This window comes from Nematostella vectensis, chromosome 1, assembly GCF_932526225.1.
Source record: "Nematostella vectensis chromosome 1, jaNemVect1.1, whole genome shotgun sequence".
NCBI lineage: Eukaryota > Metazoa > Cnidaria > Anthozoa > Actiniaria > Edwardsiidae > Nematostella > Nematostella vectensis.
The window spans coordinates 17,224,864-17,245,539 of record NC_064034.1 but is presented as its reverse complement, the minus strand read 5'-3'; the positions used below and the strand labels follow the sequence as shown (position 1 = coordinate 17,245,539).

The following is a 20,676-nucleotide window of genomic DNA, read 5'->3' as shown; positions in this document are numbered from 1 at the left end:
GCCATCGCCATCGCCATCGCCATCGCCATCGCCATCGCCATCGCCATCGCCTTCACCGTCACCGTCACCACCACCGTCACCGTCACCACCACCGTCACCGTCACCGTCACCATCACCATCACCGTCACCACCACCACCACCACCACCACCACCACCACCACCACCACCACCACCACCACCACCACCACCACCACCACCACCACCACCACCACCACCACCATCACCATCACCATCACCATCACCATCACCATCACCATCACCATCACCATCACCATCACCATCACCATCACCATCACCATCACCATCACCATCACCATCACCATCACCATCACCATCACCATCACCATCACCATCACCATCACCACCACCATCACCATCACCACCACCATCACCATCACCATCTTTATCAAAATCGTCAATTTAATCATCAGACAATTTTATTTAATCGCTAATTGTAAAAGAAACAGAATCGAAATCACCATAAAGAAATCATTAAACGGCAAACTATTTCCTTATCCTAAACTCTCACCGCACTCCGTCCCACCTGCATATAACACCGTGCTGTAAGTCAGCCTCCCCTCATCCTTCGTCACAACCGCCGCCTCAATCTCATACGTAGTGTAAGTCTCGAGATCATTGAGCTCCACCTCGTTAGCATTCCCGGCGACCTGTAGCACCACTGGCCTGGTCTTTTCAGAGGAAACTACTTCCTTCCCAGACACCTTGCTCACTCTGTACTGCAAGTCGTAGCGAACCAGCAAGCCACTGTCTAGCAATATGTCGCGGTCTTTAAGAGTTATCAAGACCTTTATTGATTCAGGGCCTGGTGAGCCGCTCAGGGTGACATTAGGGATGATGTTTTCTGTGATCAGAGAAAAAAAAGTTGTATTCTGTGTTGTAACATAACTTGATTATTCTATATGTCATATAAAATTCAACAAGTTCTCGTGTCACGTGGTCTTAGTAGTCTCGATCGGGGATCAGATGGGTTGTCTTTATAATAGCTTTATGATAGCTTTTTTATAGATTGTTCAACAGCATCTTTCTCGCTTTCCGTGAAGTTTTACCAAAACGCCACCCTGCAAAAACGCCACCTAGTTACTGCAAATCTTGTGCTCCTAAAATTGTCAACTTTTATTTGTTCCAAAAGATTGCATTGCCTTTTCAATTCACCAACTCCTCGCCCTTTATTACTACCGCCATCTTGTCCAACTCACCCAGTGACTGGGTGTGGCCCATCACACACGAGGTCCCGTTTTCAGTCCCTGCTGCGGTGAAGGCGAGAAGCTCGGCACAATACACAGTGTCCTTCTCGAGATCCTTAAACTCGTATGACGTGGTTCCCTTGGAAACCTTAACTGATATAACGCCATCCGAGTACTCCACGCTTCGCCTTCTTCGCCGTCTTGTCTCTTTAGTGGGGGTAAGTCTGATGATGTAGCCAAGAATGACGCCATTTGAGTGTTGCCATGGTATTGGTTCCCATGTGACCCGTAGTGCTGTGGGACCTGTTGATTTTATGGTAGAGTTCTGCGGAGGCAGGCTGGGCGCTAGAAAGGCGAGTGGTTAGAAAAGAATTCATAAGTAAGAATAAAAATTGTGTGTAATAATGATAATAACAATGATGATGATGGTGATGATGTTGTTGTTGTTGATGATGATGATGATGATGATGATTATGATGCTGTTGATGATGATGATGATGATAATGCCTGAATTACAGGTACAGTCAGCGTGGAGCCGTGCAACAATTACTCACGCTCTTCATTGGTAGCCACAAAACTGCAGTTGCTATAGTTCCCACTACCATACTTTGTAAAGGCAGCGATCTTCACGCAGAATTGAAGTCCTTTGTGTAGCTGATCCAAAACAGCGCTTGTGGTCTCCGCCTCGACCTGAAACTCCTTATAAGGCTTGGTGACGAGGAAACCTTCCTGGTCATACCGGTATATGGTCACGTTGAAACCGACTAGTCTCCCATGAAGCCCCGCGAGTGGAGGCATTTCCCATTTCAGTTGGACAGATGTGGAACTCAAGTTTTTGCCAACCACGTGACTTGGGGGCACTTCCGGTACTAAAGCACAATGGAGATCTACATTTAGGCACTTCCGGTACTAGAGGTGTTATTGGATCCACGATAAACCGGTTCCGGTTTGAAAGGTGTACTCTTCCGGTTTGAGAGGTGTAAATGAATTCAAATGACTTTAAAAATTGGATAATTGTGGTACTAGAGTCGTGGTAAGAAAGTGAGACACTTCTAATTTTAGAGATGTGATAAAATCTTGAAGAATGACGAACATCTACTTATTTGTTAATGTTTTCATTAAAAGAACGACGTCTCATTTCAACTTCCGAAAAGAAAGAAAACCCGCGATTAAAGGGTAATACTTTATTAATGATATTTAGTTGAATGTTCATCAGTTACCTTTGAGTCACTCGGTTTTGTGCGGGAGCGTAAAATGGCGGCGCGATTGGCCTTCTGATACGTCCTACACGTACACTAAGATCCAAAGCTGGAAACTTCTGGTACTAGGAGCAAAATACGGTCTCTCCCCTCCCCTCCCCCTATCAAAATCAATAAGGTCTTTTCCTTACCATCCTCATCCGTCATAACGCTGATGACGTCACTCCCCCGTCCCTCCCCCGCTGAGTTGTACGCTGTCACCCGCACCGAGTACATCGTAAACTTCTGCAGCTCGTCCACCTCCACCCCGAGCATAGACGCGTTCACGGTGAGATTACGGTCAGAGTGCAGAACGCTAGTCGCATTTTGACTCATGCTATGATTGACAGATGCTCCTTGGAAAGGGGAGTGGCCATACACGCGCACGTGATAACCAAGAATGATCCCGTGCCGGAAGTCAGGGTGAACCGGAAGCCAGGTGATTCGTAAAGATGTGGAGCTTGTGTTGTACGCAGATACGTTCAGCGGTGAACCTGAAGGAGCTGCGAACGCAGATTGATTGAATTAGCCGATGCAATTGGATTCTTTGAGTCACTCTGTTTTGTGCGGGAGCGTAAAATGGCGGCGCGATTGGCCTTCTGATACGTCCTACACGTACACTAAGATCCAAAGTTGGATACTTCTGGTACTAGGAGCAAAATACGGTCTCTCCCCTCCCCTCCCCCTATCAAAATCAATAAGGTCTTTTTCTTACCATCCTCATCCGTCATAACGCTGATGACGTCACTCCCCCGTCCCTCCCCCGCTGAGTTGTACGCTGTCACCCGCACCGAGTACATCGTAAACTTCTGCAGCTCGTCCACCTCCACCCCGAGCATAGACGCGTTCACGGTGAGATTACGGTCAGAGTGCAGAACGCTAGTCGCATTTTGACTCATGCTATGATTGACAGATGCTCCTTGGAAAGGGGAGTGGCCATACACGCGCACGTGATAACCAAGAATGATCCCGTGCCGGAAGTCAGGGTGAACCGGAAGCCAGGTGATTCGTAAAGATGTGGAGCTTGTGTTGTACGCAGATACGTTCAGCGGTGAACCTGAAGGAGCTGCGAACGCAGATTGATTGAATTAGCCGATGCAATTGGATTCTTTGAGTCACTCTGTTTTGTGCGGGAGCGTAAAATGGCGGCGCGATTGGCCTTCTGATACGTCCTACACGTACACTAAGATCCAAAGTTGGATACTTCTGGTACTAGGAGCAAAATACGGTCTCTCCCCTCCCCTCCCCCTATCAAAATCAATAAGGTCTTTTTCTTACCATCCTCATCCGTCATAACGCTGATGACGTCACTCCCCCGTCCCTCCCCCGCTGAGTTGTACGCTGTCACCCGCACCGAGTACATCGTAAACTTCTGCAGCTCGTCCACCTCCACCCCGAGCATAGACGCGTTCACGGTGAGATTACGGTCAGAGTGCAGAACGCTAGTCGCATTTTGACTCATGCTATGATTGACAGATGCTCCTTGGAAAGGGGAGGGACCATACACGCGCACGTGATAACCAAGAATGATCCCGTGCCGGAAGTCAGGGTGAACCGGAAGCCAGGTGATTCGTAAAGATGTGGAGCTTGTGTTGTACGCAGATACGTTCAGCGGTGGACCTGCAGGAGCTGCGAACGCAGAGTGTATAGAAATCATATAACAAACGTGAATTATTTCACGGTGTGACAAGTGAAAAAAAAATTACTAACAAATGACAAAAATATTCACGGTTTGACAAGTAAAAAAATACTAACAAATGACAAAAATTACGTGGCAATTGACTAAAAAACACGTGACGATTGACTAAAAATCACGTGGAAACTGAATAAAAATCACATGACGATTGAATAAAAATCCCGTGATGATTGATTAAAAATCACGTGACATTTGACTAAAAATCACGTGGCAATTAAATAAAAAACACGTGACGATTGACTAAAAAAACACGTGACGATTGTCTAAAAATCACATAGCAATTGACAAACAATAACGCGATGTGATGCATGATCGTTTGGTAACCGTAATATTATGGCTGGTTTGCATGTGATCGCAAGATGTAAACGCACCCTGCGATCTATTGCGATCATGTGCCCCATTTGTTGGACCCCATTCATGACACAGTAACCCTCGAACCAAGTTACTCAGGACCCCGAAGCATTTAAAGTTCCTCTAAATTCTCTCTGCTCGGGTGTGGTGATCTGTAGTTTCTATTTGGCGCATGCGCGTAACAGAAGAGCTTGGACGTTTTTTTATTTAACATTGACATCAGAATTCAAAACCAAGGCTAGGATAGTAACAAGTGCAATACAAAAATACACCTAGAATTTAAGTCCATATAAAAGGTGCTAAGAAAAAGTAGTTACACTTACCTGACTCGTGCGTCGTAACGGTCACGCAATCACTCCAAGGACCCGCTCCTTTTATGGTAAGAGCCGCTACTGTCACACAATACTGTGTGAAAGGCTCCAAGTTTCCAAGGATTGCATTTGACTCGCAGCTCGTTACCAAAGGGCTCAAATTTGACGACGTGTCGATGATGCGACGAGCGACGATGACACTCCCATTTTGGATCCCGCGTAGGAATTTCTGCGGTATTCTAGACCACGTGACGTTCACAGCAGTCGAATTAACTGCGCATGCGCTCACGTTTTCTGGAGGCTGGGAAGGAACTAAAGGGACAACGAAAAAAAAAAACAATCAGATATCTTTATTACTAGGAGGTAAATGTGAAATTGTGTTCATCGTAATGCACTCGTCTCGGTGTTATACAAATACGGTGAAACCCCGATAATACGGACACCCTCGGGACTTTTATAAGTGTCCGTATTATCGGGGTGTCCGTATTAAGCGGGCTGCCCTAAAAGACGTCAAAATGCATTTTAAAAACTCAACTCAGGCTACAGCAACACAACATGCTTCATATTAAAATCTTTAAAACTCGTGTATCAAGTAACATTTGGATAAGGTACTTCTGCGAGCTAGTGACATGTTCCGGTTATTTCTTTATTACTCAAATTCATAGCAATATTTTTTTTAAAAACAACAACAACAAAACAGGATAACTACTCCTTTCCTCAACCGTCCTTGTGATTGCCAATTTCAACTCAATTATTCTAACTGAATCCGTTATACTGTAATTCAACAAAGGTTGTGAAAACTCTGCTTATAATGCATTTTTTGTACACTCTGACTTTGCCTAGTCTATCTAGTCTATAGTCTGGTACGTTAAATTAGCTTTGTGACTGTTCTACACAGCACTGTTTACTGTGTTCTGTTTTATCTTTTAGCATACTTGATGTGTCTATTTGCTTAAAAGCATTAGGTTTAGAAAAGAATGATAACATCCTATTAGAACTCGAGAAATACCTGATTAAAAGTGCATCAATCTCCTGAAAGTGCGAGACTCGAATTTTTTTTTGTCCGTAAACCGGGGTTAATTGTGTATGAAAAATGTCTTTCGGGCCACATAAAAGTGTCCGTTGTCCATATTAACGGGTGTTCGTATAAAGCGGGTTAAATTATAAGAGAATACATGAGACTTTTGTTGTGTAATATTGCCAACAGCCACACCCGCCACAATTGTAAATAAATCTGCTTTGATACCTAGTCCTTTATGGGAGATTGTGGCTCTGACTTAAAAGTCTATAAGCGGTTTCTCCTTTCTATAAGAGACTATAGGTTCATTAAAGATTCTAGCCGTATGAGGCTGAGATCCGTGATAAGTTGCCAGTTTTTTATAAGAATCTTCAAAAGATTCTGTTTAGCCGGGTGGAACCTCATGACAAAATGTTTAGATTCGTTTATTAGATGCCATGTTTGCCTCAAAACGCATTTTGCCTGTCCGTGAATTCAACACTCGCCGTTATGTATGTTGTGAAATCGCGTAACCGTATCTAGAATAAGTTGCGGATTTCGGCTTAGAAGGTGGCAAGTGAGGAATTTGTTCTCAACGGACGTAGGCCATCTCCCTAGACACAAACCCTTCTTATAACTAAGAGGGTGGCAAGAGGAGAGAATGCGTGTACTGAAAAGTTTCAGTAAGCTATGGACATCAAAGATCTTTAAATCAATGAATCTTTCGCCCTTTTATAGACTTCTGATGAAGTAAATAAAGTGCGTAGTGTCTTTGAGATTACACTTTTGCTTGAGCGTTATATGCCGCAGAAATGGATCTACGGAGGACGATATACGCTAGACGTGGTTTATGAGGTGACAAAAACCTTAGGTGACATATTATATGTCTTTGTGGTGGAATTTGTCGTTCTTTAATGTTTCACGTCTATGGGAGCGTTGCTCGACCTGACATAAGCGCTTTCTTTGTGCATGTAAAGTTTCTTAGAGTTATTTAGGACATATCTGCAGTACAGCTCACTCCTGTTTTAATAGATTTCTTAAAATCAAACAGGAAGATTTGAGGCTGCCGAGAATCGCCACTGTAACTCGTAGAATTCAAAGTGCACTTAGGCTAAATCTGGCGTTTTCTGAGAGAGGGCTCGCTCATCTCGTCTAAGGTGCCTTCCGATGTCATCGTTTGATGAAAAATCGGCGGGCGGTTATAGCGTTTACAAGACCGGTTTCGGACTCTTAATGAAGAGACCTTCGTCAGCTGTTTTTCGCTAGGTTGCTAATGAGGACTTCGTAAAGTATGCTCGATTAGCGGAATTTTTTTTTTGTCCGTAAACCGGGGTTAATTGTGTATGAAAAATGTCTTTCGGGCCACATAAAAGTGTCCGTTGTCCATATTAACGGGTGTTCGTATAAAGCGGGTTAAATTATAAGAGAATACATGAGACTTTTGTCGGGACTTTGAATACTGTCCAGAAAAAAACGGGGTGTTCGTATTAAGCGGGCGCCCGTAGAGCGGGGTTCCACTGTACAAAACATTTTTTCAATTACCGTCCTGGTCCGTCGAGATGTTGTAGCACGGCCCGGGCGCACCGGTGCCCACCGTGTTATTCACTGCCACTCGAAAACAGTACGAAGTGAACATCATTAAGCTTCCAACAGTCGCATTAGGGAGAGTTGAGCTGAAGAATACGGATCCCTGGTGCTCTTGGCTGGTGTAAAATACCGTATACCCGGTGACATATCCACTCTGATGTCTCGGCAGGATATTCCAGCTGAGTACAACAGATGTTGAGTTGAAACTGGACGCGTTAATCACGCGGGGGCTTCCAGTTGGTGCTATGAGAAAGAAGGACGCAGATGTGTTGGTGTAACGTCTGGGGTTTAGAAGGGTTTGGGACATTGGTGGCGTATTTGCAATATGGTAGTGAAGCATCTAAAAGCGGTGACAACATCAGGGGGGTTCTAGAGAGAAACGCAAGATAGGGTGCGGAGTACCAGTTGAAATCGGCATCTTTAGCTCTGGTAATAGGTCACTTGATACATCTAGAAACTTTTTCTATCCAATAAACACATAAAATCAAGCACCTACCAACGAACGGGTTAATGGTTTATGGCTTATGACCCGTATGTGGGTCATAAAATGTTATTCAAATGTTTAAGCTGACAAATGTTTGGTCGCGGTAAAGAAATAGATGATCACATAGCGCTTACATACCTGTCTGACTTGTCCAAATATCGTGAAAATCACTCGTAGTTCCGTCTCCAGCACCATTAAACCCGGAGATGCGTACTTGATAGATGGTCATCGGTAATAATGAGTTGATAGTGACATTACTTGTTTCTTCTCCGTGTACTCTCACAACTTTGGGTGTCGACTCTAACTCGGAGCTATACCATATGGTAAAGCCTTTGATTATTCCATTCTTGTGCTTCTCAGCTATCGGGCCCCACGAGAGGGTGATGCTTGTTGTCGTAACGTTGATGGCTGTTAGGTTTACGGGAGGGCTGGATGGAGCTGAAGGTGGTAAAAACATCAAATGGTATTAGTGGCGTGGCTACCGGGATTTGAGGCGGGGTGAGTTTGGGAACGGGGGGTGGATGGTGATCAGAGTGGGGTAAGAGAGGAGCAAAGAGGAGTATAATGGAGGAGCAGAGAGGTGTAGGGGAGGAACAGAGAGGAGTAGGGGAGAAGCAGAGAGGAGTAGGGGAGAAGTAGAGAGGTGTAGGGGAAGAGCAGAGAGGGGTAGGGGAGGAGTAGAGAGTTTTAGGGGAGGAACAGGGGTATAGGGGTAAGGGAGGAGCAGGGGTATAGGGATATCGGGTAGGAGAGGAGCAGACAGGTGTAGAGGAGCAGAGAGGAGTAGGGGTAGAACATAGAGGTGTAGGGTAGAAACAGAGAGGTGTAGGGGAGGAACAGAGGGGGGTAGGGGAGGGGCAGAGAGGTGTAGGGGAGGAGCAGAGAGGAGTAGGAGAGGAGCAGAGAGGTGGAGGGGAGGAGCAGAGAGGAGTAGGGGAGGAACAGAGAAAGGTAGGGGAGGAGCAAAGAGAGAGTAGGGAAAATTAATTTAATGTCAAGAATACTAAAACCTCTATTACAAGTTCATAACGATAAAGTATGCTCAATATTTCATTAAAAAGATGATTTGAAAAGCCTTATCTTCATAAAAGGACGAGAAAGTATTTGTTGTACGTTTAGCTTTATGGAGGGGCCGCGGTATCTAATGATAACCTAAATTGGGGGGGGGGGGGCTTTATTGTGTACCCTGTTAATGAAACCATTTAAGTCTCTGGAGCCAACTTTTGTTAGCTAACTGTGACAAATCTTTAACTGCCTCAAAAAATCAATTGAAATAAGAGTAGATGTACATTTCAGTAGCTAATCAAATCCACCTTACTCACTGTAGAATCCAATCCCTCCTATTAAATCGAATTCAGCAAGAGATATTCTATGAATATAATGATATATTACAAAATGCTGAAATATCCTAATATTGTTTTAATAAATAAAGCACACACAATATCACAAAGAAAGCTCTTTGGTATTCTGTTAAATTTTGTCGCAAAACGCTTCCACGAATTTGACCGAAGAAACAAACCTCACAAAAAAGCACCAAAACTAATTCCAGCTGAAATATGACGAGCGTCCTAAACCCCAAAACTCGGAGTAACACCTTCCTCCTCTCCCTTCCCCGGGATGCGCAAGCTGATATCACAAACTTACCAGCCTCAGCGGTCGTAATATTCACGCATGCGCTGCTTGGTCCTTTTCCCTTTTGAGTAAAAGCCGATACTTGGACACAGTAGAGGGTAAAGTTCCAGAGCCCAGTCATCTGAACTGGTCGATAAAAAGGCTCGTACACATGACGATGCCATTTTCTGCTCGGGTCCACGAAGGCATAAGCTTTGACCAAGTACTTGGTTACCTGACCATTTGTGTCTGATGGTGACGGAGTTGCCCAATTAATCAATATGCGACCGGGTACGTCTGGGCTCTGCCACGCTGTCACGTTGTTTGGCGGTGAACTGGGGACTTAGGGGAGGATATAGGTAAACGGCAGGCAGAGGGATGATAGAAATCGTATGAAGTCTAAATTAGTCGAACGAAGAATGAAAGGAAGGAATCCCCTGGTTACGCCTCTGAACGAAGTTTTAACATAGTAGTGAAATATATTGTGGAATATTGTTAATGTAAATCATGGTGAAGATGACGTGGGCACTAATTTGGACAATCAAGCGCGTACACAGGGGGTGCGCAGGGTGCGCGCGCACCCCCTTGGCAGCCGAAAAGTGGGTCATATCTTATTATGGAATATTCAAATACTATGGTTTTCCAATGACCGCGCACTAACCCTTCCCTCCCCCTCCTTAGCCAATCCTGGGTACACGCCTAAAATAGTGAATATTAAAAAAAACGAGATGATCCAAGCGATTATAAATGAGAGTATAAATAAGTATTCAGGCAGCAGGCAAGCAAGAAGTCCTCTGACGTCATCAGACCACCCACCATCCTCATCAGTAGAGACCATCGCACAAGGCGACACAGGGCCCCCACCGAGCGTATTTGCAATTTGCACTCTAACACAGTACACGCTAAACTTCTACAGCTTAGTAATGTTGGCCTGAAGAGGGCAGTTTGCCCCGGTTACCATGACACCTGTCATGTTAGTCATCATATGCCGCCACATGATCTTGTAGTGTACCCCTGGACCATGATGCTGAGCCAGCGGTACTGCTGCCCAGTGAGCTATCAGGGAAGTGGAGCTTGTGTTATACACAGACAAGGACGGTGGGTAGACTCCGGGTACTGCGAGAGAAAGGGCGGTATATATTACAGTGATATTAGGGTACTAGAGCGAGAGAAAGGGTGGTATATATTACAGTGATATTAGGGTACTACAGCGAGAGAAAGGGTGGTATATATTACAGTGATATTAGGGTACTACAGCGAGAGAAAGGGTGTTATATATTACAGTGATATTAGGGTACTACAGCGAGAGAAAGGGTGTTATATATTACAGTGATATTAGGGTACTACAGCGAGAGAAAGGGTGGTATATATTAGAGTGATATTAGGGTACTAGAGCGAGAGAAAGGGTGGTATATATTAGAGTGATATTAGGGTACTAGAGCGAGAGAAAGGGCGGTATATATTACAGTGATATTAGGGTACTAAAGCGAGAGAAAGGGTGGTATATATTACAGTGATATTAGGGTACTACAGCGATAGAAAGGGTGGTATTACAGTGATATTAGGGTACTACAGCGAGAGAAAGGGTGGTATATATTACAGGGATATTAGGGTACTACAGCGAGAGAAAGGGCGGTATATATTACAGTGATATTAGGGTACTACAGCGAGAGAAAGGGTGGTATATATGACAGTGATATTGGGGTACTACAGCGAGAGAAAGGGCGGTATATATTACAGTGATATTAGGGTACTACAGCGAGAGAAAGGGCGGTATATATTACAGTGATATTAGGGTACTACAGCGAGAGAAAGGGTGGTATATATGACAGTGATATTAGGGTACTACAGCGATAGAAAGGGTGGTATATATTACAGTGATATTAGGGTACTACAGCGAGAGAAAGGGTGGTATATATGACAGTGATATTAGGGTACTACAGCGAGAGAAAGGGTGGTATATATTACAGTGATATTAGGGTACTACAGCGAGAGAAAGGGCGGTATATATTACAGTGATATTAGGGTACTACAGCGAGAGAAAGGGTGGTATATATTACAGTGATGTTAGGGTACTACAGCGAGAGAAAGGGTGGTATATATTACAGTGATATTAGGGTACTACAGCGATAGAAAGGGTGGTATATATTACAGTGATATTAGGGTACTACAGCGAGAGAAAGGGTGGTATATATTACAGTGATATTAGTGTACTACAGCGAGAGAAAGGGTGGTATATATTACAGTGATATTAGGGTACTACAGCGAGAGAAAGGGCGGTATATATTACAGTGATATTAGGGTACTACAGCGAGAGAAAGGGTGGTATATATTACAGTGATATTAGGGTACTACAGCGAGAGAAAGGGCGGTATATATTACAGTGATATTAGTGTACTACAGCGAGAGAAAGGGCGGTATATATTACAGTGATATTAGGGTACTACAGCGAGAGAAAGGGTGGTATATATGACAGTGATATTAGGGTACTACAGCGATAGAAAGGGTGGTATATATTACAGTGATATTAGGGTACTACAGCGAGAGAAAGGGTGGTATATATGACAGTGATATTAGGGTACTACAGCGAGAGAAAGGGTGGTATATATTACAGTGATATTAGGGTACTACAGCGAGAGAAAGGGCGGTATATATTACAGTGATATTAGGGTACTACAGCGAGAGAAAGGGTGGTATATATTACAGTGATATTAGGGTACTACAGCGAGAGAAAGGGTGGTATATATTACAGTGATATTAGGGTACTGCGAGAGAAAGGGTGGTATATATTACAGTGATATTAGGGTACTACAGCGAGAGAAAGGGTGGTATATATTACAGTGATATTAGTGTACTACAGCGAGAGAAAGGGTGGTATATATTACAGTGATATTAGGGTACTACAGCGAGAGAAAGGGCGGTATATATTACAGTGATATTAGGGTACTACAGCGAGAGAAAGGGTGGTATATATTACAGTGATATTAGGGTACTACAGCGATAGAAAGGGTGGTATTACAGTGATATTAGGGTACTACAGCGATAGAAAGGGTGGTATATATTACAGTGATATTAGGGTACTACAGCGAGAGAAAGGGTGGTATATATTACAGTGATATTAGGGTACTACAGCGAGAGAAAGGGTGGTATTACAGTGATATTAGGGTACTACAGCGAGAGAAAGGGCGGTATATATTACAGTGATATTAGGGTACTACAGCGAGAGAAAGGTTGGTATATATTACAGTGATATTAGGGTACTACAGCGAGAGAAAGGGTGGTATATATTACAGTGATATTAGGGTACTAGAGCGAGAGAAAGGGCGGTATATATTACAGTGATATTAGGGTACTGCGAGAGAAAGGGTGGTATATATTACAGTGATATTAGGGTACTACAGCGAGAGAAAGGGTGGTATATATTACAGTGATATTAGTGTACTACAGCGAGAGAAAGGGTGGTATATATTACAGTGATATTAGGGTACTACAGCGAGAGAAAGGGCGGTATATATTACAGTGATATTAGGGTACTACAGCGAGAAAAAGGGTGGTATATATTACAGTGATATTAGGGTACTACAGCGAGAGAAAGGGCGGTATATATTACAGTGATATTAGGGTACTACAGCGAGAGAAAGGGTGGTATATGTTACAGTGATATTAGGGTACTAGAGCGAGAGAAAGGGTGGTATATATTACAGTGATATTAGGGTACTACAGCGAGAGAAAGGGTGGTATATATTACAGTGATATTAGGGTACTAGAGCGAGAGAAAGGGTGGTATATATAACAGTGATATTAGGGTACTACAGCGAGAGAAAGGGTGGTATATATTACAGTGATATTAGGGTACTACAGCGAGAGAAAGGGTGGTATATATTACAGTGATATTAGGGTACTACAGCGAGAGAAAGGGTGGTATATATTACAGTGATATTAGGGTACTAGAGCGAGAGAAAGGGTGGTATATATTACAGTGATATTAGGGTACTACAGCGAGAGAAAGGGTGGTATATATTACAGTGATATTAGTGTACTACAGCGAGAGAAAGGGTGGTATATATTACAGTGATATTAGGGTACTACAGCGAGAGAAAGGGCGGTATATATTACAGTGATATTAGGGTACTACAGCGAGAGAAAGGGTGGTATATATTACAGTGATATTAGGGTACTACAGCGATAGAAAGGGTGGTATTACAGTGATATTAGGGTACTACAGCGATAGAAAGGGTGGTATATATTACAGTGATATTAGGGTACTACAGCGAGAGAAAGGGTGGTATATATTACAGTGATATTAGGGTACTACAGCGAGAGAAAGGGTGGTATTACAGTGATATTAGGGTACTACAGCGAGAGAAAGGGCGGTATATATTACAGTGATATTAGGGTACTACAGCGAGAGAAAGGTTGGTATATATTACAGTGATATTAGGGTACTACAGCGAGAGAAAGGGTGGTATATATTACAGTGATATTAGGGTACTAGAGCGAGAGAAAGGGCGGTATATATTACAGCGATATTAGGGTACTGCGAGAGAAAGGGTGGTATATATTACAGTGATATTAGGGTACTACAGCGAGAGAAAGGGTGGTATATATTACAGTGATATTAGTGTACTACAGCGAGAGAAAGGGTGGTATATATTACAGTGATATTAGGGTACTACAGCGAGAGAAAGGGCGGTATATATTACAGTGATATTAGGGTACTACAGCGAGAGAAAGGGTGGTATATATTACAGTGATATTAGGGTACTACAGCGAGAGAAAGGGCGGTATATATTACAGTGATATTAGGGTACTACAGCGAGAGAAAGGGTGGTATATGTTACAGTGATATTAGGGTACTAGAGCGAGAGAAAGGGTGGTATATATTACAGTGATATTAGGGTACTACAGCGAGAGAAAGGGTGGTATATATTACAGTGATATTAGGGTACTAGAGCGAGAGAAAGGGTGGTATATATAACAGTGATATTAGGGTACTACAGCGAGAGAAAGGGTGGTATATATTACAGTGATATTAGGGTACTACAGCGAGAGAAAGGGTGGTATATATTACAGTGATATTAGGGTACTACAGCGAGAGAAAGGGCGGTATATATTACAGTGATATTAGGGTACTAGAGCGAGAGAAAGGGTGGTATATATTACAGTGATATTAGGGTACTACAGCGAGAGAAAGGGTGGTATATATTACAGTGATATTAGGGTACTAGAGCGAGAGAAAGGGTGGTATATATAACAGTGATATTAGGGTACTAGAGCGAGAGAAAGGGTGGTATATATAACAGTGATATTAGGGTACTACAGCGAGAGAAAGGGTGGTATATATTACAGTGATATTAGGGTACTACAGCGAGAGAAAGGGCGGTATATATTACAGTGATATTAGGGTACTAGAGCGAGAGAAAGGCTGGTATATATTACAGTGATATTAGGGTACTACAGCGAGAGAAAGGGTGGTATATATTACAGTGATATTAGGGTACTAGAGCGAGAGAAAGGGCGGTATATATTACAGTGATATTAGGGTACTAGAGCGAGAGAAAGGGTGGTATATATTACAGTGATATTAGGGTACTACAGCGAGAGAAAGGGCGGTATATATTACAGTGATATTAGGGTACTACAGCGAGAGAAAGGGTGGTATATATTACAGTGATATTTGGGTACTAGAGCGAGAGAAAGGGTGGTATATATTACAGTGATATTAGGGTACTACAGCGAGAGAAAGGGTGGTATATATTACAGTGATATTAGGGTACTACAGCGAGAGAAAGGGCGGTATATATTACAGTGATATTAGGGTACTACAGCGAGAGAAAGGGTGGTATATATTACAGTGATATTAGGGTACTACAGCGAGAGAAAGGGCGGTATATATTACAGTGATATTAGGGTACTACAGCGAGAGAAAGGGTGGTATATATTACAGTGATATTAGGGTACTACAGCGAGAGAAAGGGTGGTATATATTACAGTGATATTAGGGTACTACAGCGAGAGAAAGGGTGGTATATATTACAGTGATATTAGGGTACTACAGCGATAGAAAGGGTGGTATATATTACAGTGATATTAGGGTACTAGAGCGAGAGAAAGGGTGGTATATATTACAGTGATATTAGGGTAATACAGCGAGAGAAAGGGTGGTATATATTACAGTGATATTAGGGTACTACAGCGAGAGAAAGGGCGGTATATATTACAGTGATATTAGGGTACTACAGCGAGAGAAAGGGTGGTATATATTACAGTGATATTAGGGTACTAGAGCGAGAGAAAGGGTGGTATATATTACAGTGATATTAGGGTACTACAGCGAGAGAAAGGGCGGTATATATTACAGTGATATTAGGGTACTACAGCGATAGAAAGGGTGGTATATATTACAGTGATATTAGGGTACTACAGCGATAGAAAGGGTGGTATATATTACAGTGATATTAGGGTACTAGAGCGAGAGAAAGGGTGGTATATATTACAGTGATATTAGGGTACTACAGCGAGAGAAAGGGTGGTATATATTACAGTGATATTAGGGTACTACAGCGAGAGAAAGGGTGCTATATATTTAAGTGAGACCAGAGTAGAACAATAAAATCAGATCACAATAGTGTAATGCGCTTAAGTGTAGTTCACGACTAATGAAAATAACTCTACTACAACGAGAGAAAAGGTTTTTTTATATTAGGATGATGAGATCAGGGCACTACAGCGAGAGAAAGGTTTTTTTTTCCGTTTTATAGGACAGCAAATCCTACAATCGTGGTCACATTTCATTTGGACACAGGGTTCCGGTGCGATTGGAAAAGCCTGCGCGCATAATCTATTTTTGTTTTGAGTTGAATGTTCCTATAGAACATATAATGTCAAAAAACGCAAATCAGGACTGTTTTATAATGTAGTTAATTCTATTGACTATTAGCTTAGCGTTTACTGACTTCACGCAAAGAGTTTTAACGTCCAAGTTATAAGGCCTTGAGTGCTGCTTTCACATACTTATAGAACGCGCGATATAGCCTGTTGCAAAAAGTACAAGTGGTTTCTACTTTTCGAAACTTTGCAACGGTACCTGCAAACGCATTTAAGTAAATAAGCCGATCGACGCGCTTCATTTCTCCCGGAAGATGGAGGCACATTGCAAGTTGCAAAAAAAAATGCGATCGTGTATCATCACTCTGAAACCGGTAAAATGTTTTATTGGTCATCATTGCTGTTCATGCTGCAGGAAAAATTGCCTCCTGTTAAATGGCCTTAAAATAACTAAGTCATGCAGCCATTTATGCTCCCGCTCAATGGCGAGTCACACAAGCACCCATTTCCACCGGCTCATTCAAGCGAGTAACCAATACATTTTCAATCATTCGTAGATTGTTATTTTAAAGTTTCCTTTCTATTTTCAATGATAAACATTAACAAAGAAGTGGTTGATCGACATTCTTTAAGCACGATACCAAATGTGACAGTTAAACATAGAGGTACCACTGTGACCACTGCTATAGTATAGGAACATTTTATTTTCTCTGAAAATAAAAAAAAATACTATGGCAAATATTAAAAATAAGTGCTCGCGAAAAAGTGAGAAAGTGACGGCTCACGTAAATCAACGCGCGCGGAAATCTTCAAGTTTACAATTCTTATAAAGAAATCTTGTTAAAGCATTATTAAGCCCCGGGGGCTTTTAAAAAATAGGGGGAGGGGCGTTAATAGAGATAGGGAGCTGGTTTTTGCGTATTTTTGGCACATACCAAAATTGTATATACGTAGTACTTATTTCTATAAGATACGTATAGTATGCCTGGCTCTACACAGTGGAATTTGATGTCCATTTCCCATTTTAACTAAACAAGAATCACTTGTACACTTAGAGACGTGTAACGTTGTATTTTTCATACTTTTTCAGGAGATGGGAGGGGCTTAATAGAGACGGGGCTTATTCGAAAATTATTGTTTTAAAATTGGGGTTAAAGGGGGCATAATAGAGCTTAAACGGCATTCTTGAAAGGTTCGACACAATAGCGATATTTATCTCACCTGAAAGCTCAGTTGTAGCTCGAAAAGGCCCACTAGTAGGCCCAGTCCCTGACCGTGTCCTTCCAGCGACCCCAATACTATAACATGTGTATGGGCGAAGACCGCTGACGTTTGCTGACAGGCGCAGGTCGTCATCGACGTGAGGAATGTACTGTATCAAAGGCGTTGACGAGTGGCATTGCTTATAGTAAACTTCGTATCCAAGGTGCTTCCCGTTCATTTGATCCGCCTGGATCCGATTCCATGAGAGTTCAATTGCTGTGGAGTTTAGGACTTTTGCTATGACACCATTAGGCGAGACAGTTGGCACTAGATAAAATAGAGTAAAACAGAATTAAGATGGAACTCTTTTAAAACGGACACTTTTGTGGCATGTGTTGTTTAAATCTTTAGTCCTTAAAACTAGGAAACAAAATTCTGCACGGAGGAGAAAAAGATAAAAGCCAAATAAATCTGATTCACAAATAATTATCTCTTATCCAGACTGCTATATGAAGCGCACTGTGCTGCCAAGCATTTTTTCATGTAAGAGAATTGTTAGCATGTTCAAACCTTTTTGGTTATGCTACCAAGAACAGACAATATAGATCGATTTAGCTCATTTTTACAATGACAGGCTGTGGTTACATTCGCGCGACGGGAACGCTATTTAACGTGTGCCGATCCACGAAGGATAATGCATTTCTGTCGATGGAATGTAATTGTAGAAACAGAAATTATTATTTTGACAGCCCGTGAATAACATGTGACACGGTGGGTGCATTATGGGAGTGATCAGACTGCTAATATCACTTTGGCCAGCTCCTTCTCCTTCGACTTTAGTCGATTTTTTCAGGGGCGTGTCAAAAGAAAAAGACAGGGTGGGGTCCAGAATAGTGATTCACTGACTACCGATCAATCAAATTTGAATCGACATCCTTATATCTGGTAATAGTTCAGATTCATCTAGTAGAAACTTAACCTGAGTATCAGGCGGAATTCTTATTTTTTCCGAAGAAAATGAGGAGATTTTCTCGCCGGCGCGATAGAAACATACGAGGGCCTGATACTCAGGTTTGTATCACCGCTTAATGTAACCACACTAAGAAAATGTCATGTAGGTGTCAAGGGGGGTGCATAAATAGTCATGTGAGGTGTGACATCATCAATGATGTTATAAAAACGAAAATACTCATTTCTTGGGATAGAAACATCGTCGGGCAACCACACTTGGAGAATGTTATGTAGGTGTCAAGGGGGGTGCATAAATAGTTATGTGAGGTGTGACGTCATCGATGACGTTATTAAAACGAAAATACTCATATCTTTGGATAGAAACATCGTCGGGCAACCACACTTGGAGAATTTGTTTTAATGACGTCATCGATGACGTCACATCTCACATGACTATTTATGCACCCCCTCCTTATACCTACATGACATTCTCCAAGTGTGGTTGCCCGACGATGTTTCAATCATGAGATATAAGTATTTTCGTTCTTAGTTAAATTTATGGTTATTACATTTAGCGTCGAGTGTTTTTACATTAAGCGTTAAGCCCTTTATTACATTAAGCGTTGAATTTTTCTTACATTAAGCGTTAACTGTTTAATTACATTAAGCGTTGATTTGTTCTTACATTAAGCGTTAGTGTTACATTAAGCGGCGATTTTTGTTACATTAAGCGTTAGTATTACATTAAGCGGCAGTTGTTACATTAAGGGGTGATACAAGGTTACTAGAAACTTTTCATTCCAAATGCACACAAAATTAACCGTCTAACTCACAGCCAAGAGACCCATCGGACTCGAATTCATCTCCTCACATGAGAAGGGTGGGGTGCGGACCTATTGGCCACTTCCCCTCTCTAGACACGCGCTTGGTTTTATTTTTATTTTCATTTTTTCATCTATTATGTAATCTATACAATATTTAGCCTTAGGCTCTTAAAACCACAGTGCCACTGTCCATGAGGATCTTGCTGGAGAGGAACCAGGACTCTCTTAGAAAATAAGCGATGATACAACATGATAATTTTCAAATGTAAAAAATAGCAAGGACACCAAATGGTCAAAATAGCAAGTATTTACGACAAGCAAGAGAAAAATGAAAAAAATAAATAGCATACGAGCTCTCTGAACTTCGAAGGAACATTGGATCCCCCTCCCCCATCTATGTTAAAAAGCCTTCCCAATACGCCAGTCCCAGTTATCGCGCCGAAAATCGACGTGGGCAGGCTATGCTTTTAGCAAGTTGATGAGTTGCTTTATGATTGGACTATTGGCATAAGTTGGAATGCATGTTGGAATCTGGTGTTTACAGTGCGAGTTAGCTTCTGATTGGCTTAAAAAACGCTGCACGGGTATTTGGCGATTTTGGCGCCTCTTTCTAACCTTGCGCGTTTGTCTGCATTTTTGACTACACAAAGTGCTGGCAACATTTGTGTGTTGAAGTTGCCTTTTTTCAGCTAAAAAGGCTTCCAAACCAATAGATTTGTAGTAAAAAAAAGAACAAGCCATTAAACTACAATATACAGAATGCCTGAGGTTTTGCTCAAAGGTAAGCAGATACGAAATTTTAGCTGTGAATTCCAAATTGGTTGAACCTTAAACTTTGGTTATATTTTTTAGTTAAGAAGCGAAGCTTTTAGGGTTGGACTTCAGTGCTACTGAAGTAAGAAATTTTTCCACTAAGGTAAGAAAGCTATAATATTATATACTACAATACTATGATATATGAACCTACAAGTGTAGATTTGAATTTTAAAAGTACCCTCCAAAGCATTTTCTTGTTAAACTGCCGTTTATTTATTAGATACTGGCATCTTTCAAAGTTTTTAGTATTGTTTATTTTATACAGGTTTTTAAATCAATTTCCTTTTATCTCGACAGTCGAAACAAGTAAAACAAGAGCCGTTTCAAGTGAAACAATTTAAAACACGAAGGAGGTAAATTAAATATAGTCTTTAAGTTTAGCACATTTACTAAACTTGCGCTATTTAGCGCAAGCTACGCCTTTATCTATTATTCACAAATATATATGAGAATGTTTAGTTAATTTAGCGTAGAAATTTTTTACTTTTTGCAGTCGATGGATTTTAATGGAATGGTTATCAACGCTTGGGACTGTTTGAACGTAAAATAGACCCTTCGACTGTAGTTAAGAGGC

The 20,676-nt window shown here is 41.9% G+C and overlaps 2 protein-coding genes and 1 long non-coding RNA gene across 4 annotated transcripts in view; 1 reads left to right on the top strand and 2 right to left on the bottom strand.

The window, feature by feature from the left end:
- Positions 1-10,434, bottom strand: part of LOC5507606 (phosphatidylinositol phosphatase PTPRQ-like) — a 21,157-nt gene extending 10,723 nt beyond the window's left edge. The window contains exons 1-11 of the mRNA XM_048728386.1: positions 10,297-10,434; positions 9,514-9,822; positions 8,008-8,307; positions 7,341-7,628; positions 4,814-5,113; positions 3,722-4,072; positions 3,159-3,509; positions 2,596-2,946; positions 1,760-2,074; positions 1,218-1,550; positions 545-862 (exon numbers count right to left, since the gene is read on the bottom strand). Of these exons, the coding sequence (XP_048584343.1) occupies positions 545-862; positions 1,218-1,550; positions 1,760-2,074; positions 2,596-2,946; positions 3,159-3,509; positions 3,722-4,072; positions 4,814-5,113; positions 7,341-7,628; positions 8,008-8,307; positions 9,514-9,822; positions 10,297-10,318 (3,238 nt within the window). The 5' untranslated portion in view covers positions 10,319-10,434. The remainder of the gene's footprint in view (positions 1-544; positions 863-1,217; positions 1,551-1,759; positions 2,075-2,595; positions 2,947-3,158; positions 3,510-3,721; positions 4,073-4,813; positions 5,114-7,340; positions 7,629-8,007; positions 8,308-9,513; positions 9,823-10,296) is intronic.
- LOC5507595 (contactin-6) overlaps positions 10,391-20,676 on the bottom strand; it is a 25,964-nt gene continuing 15,678 nt past the window's right edge. For both annotated transcript variants that reach the window (XM_032376299.2, XM_001628167.3), the window contains exons 4-5: positions 17,530-17,838; positions 10,391-10,596 (exon numbers count right to left, since the gene is read on the bottom strand). In XM_032376299.2, coding sequence (XP_032232190.2) covers positions 10,391-10,596; positions 17,530-17,838 — 515 coding nt within the window. The remainder of the gene's footprint in view (positions 10,597-17,529; positions 17,839-20,676) is intronic.
- The window catches only part of LOC116614831, a 1,468-nt gene continuing 700 nt past the window's right edge, over positions 19,909-20,676 (top strand). The window contains exons 1-3 of the long non-coding RNA XR_007310452.1: positions 19,909-20,067; positions 20,139-20,202; positions 20,400-20,455. This is a non-coding gene — a long non-coding RNA (uncharacterized LOC116614831). The remainder of the gene's footprint in view (positions 20,068-20,138; positions 20,203-20,399; positions 20,456-20,676) is intronic.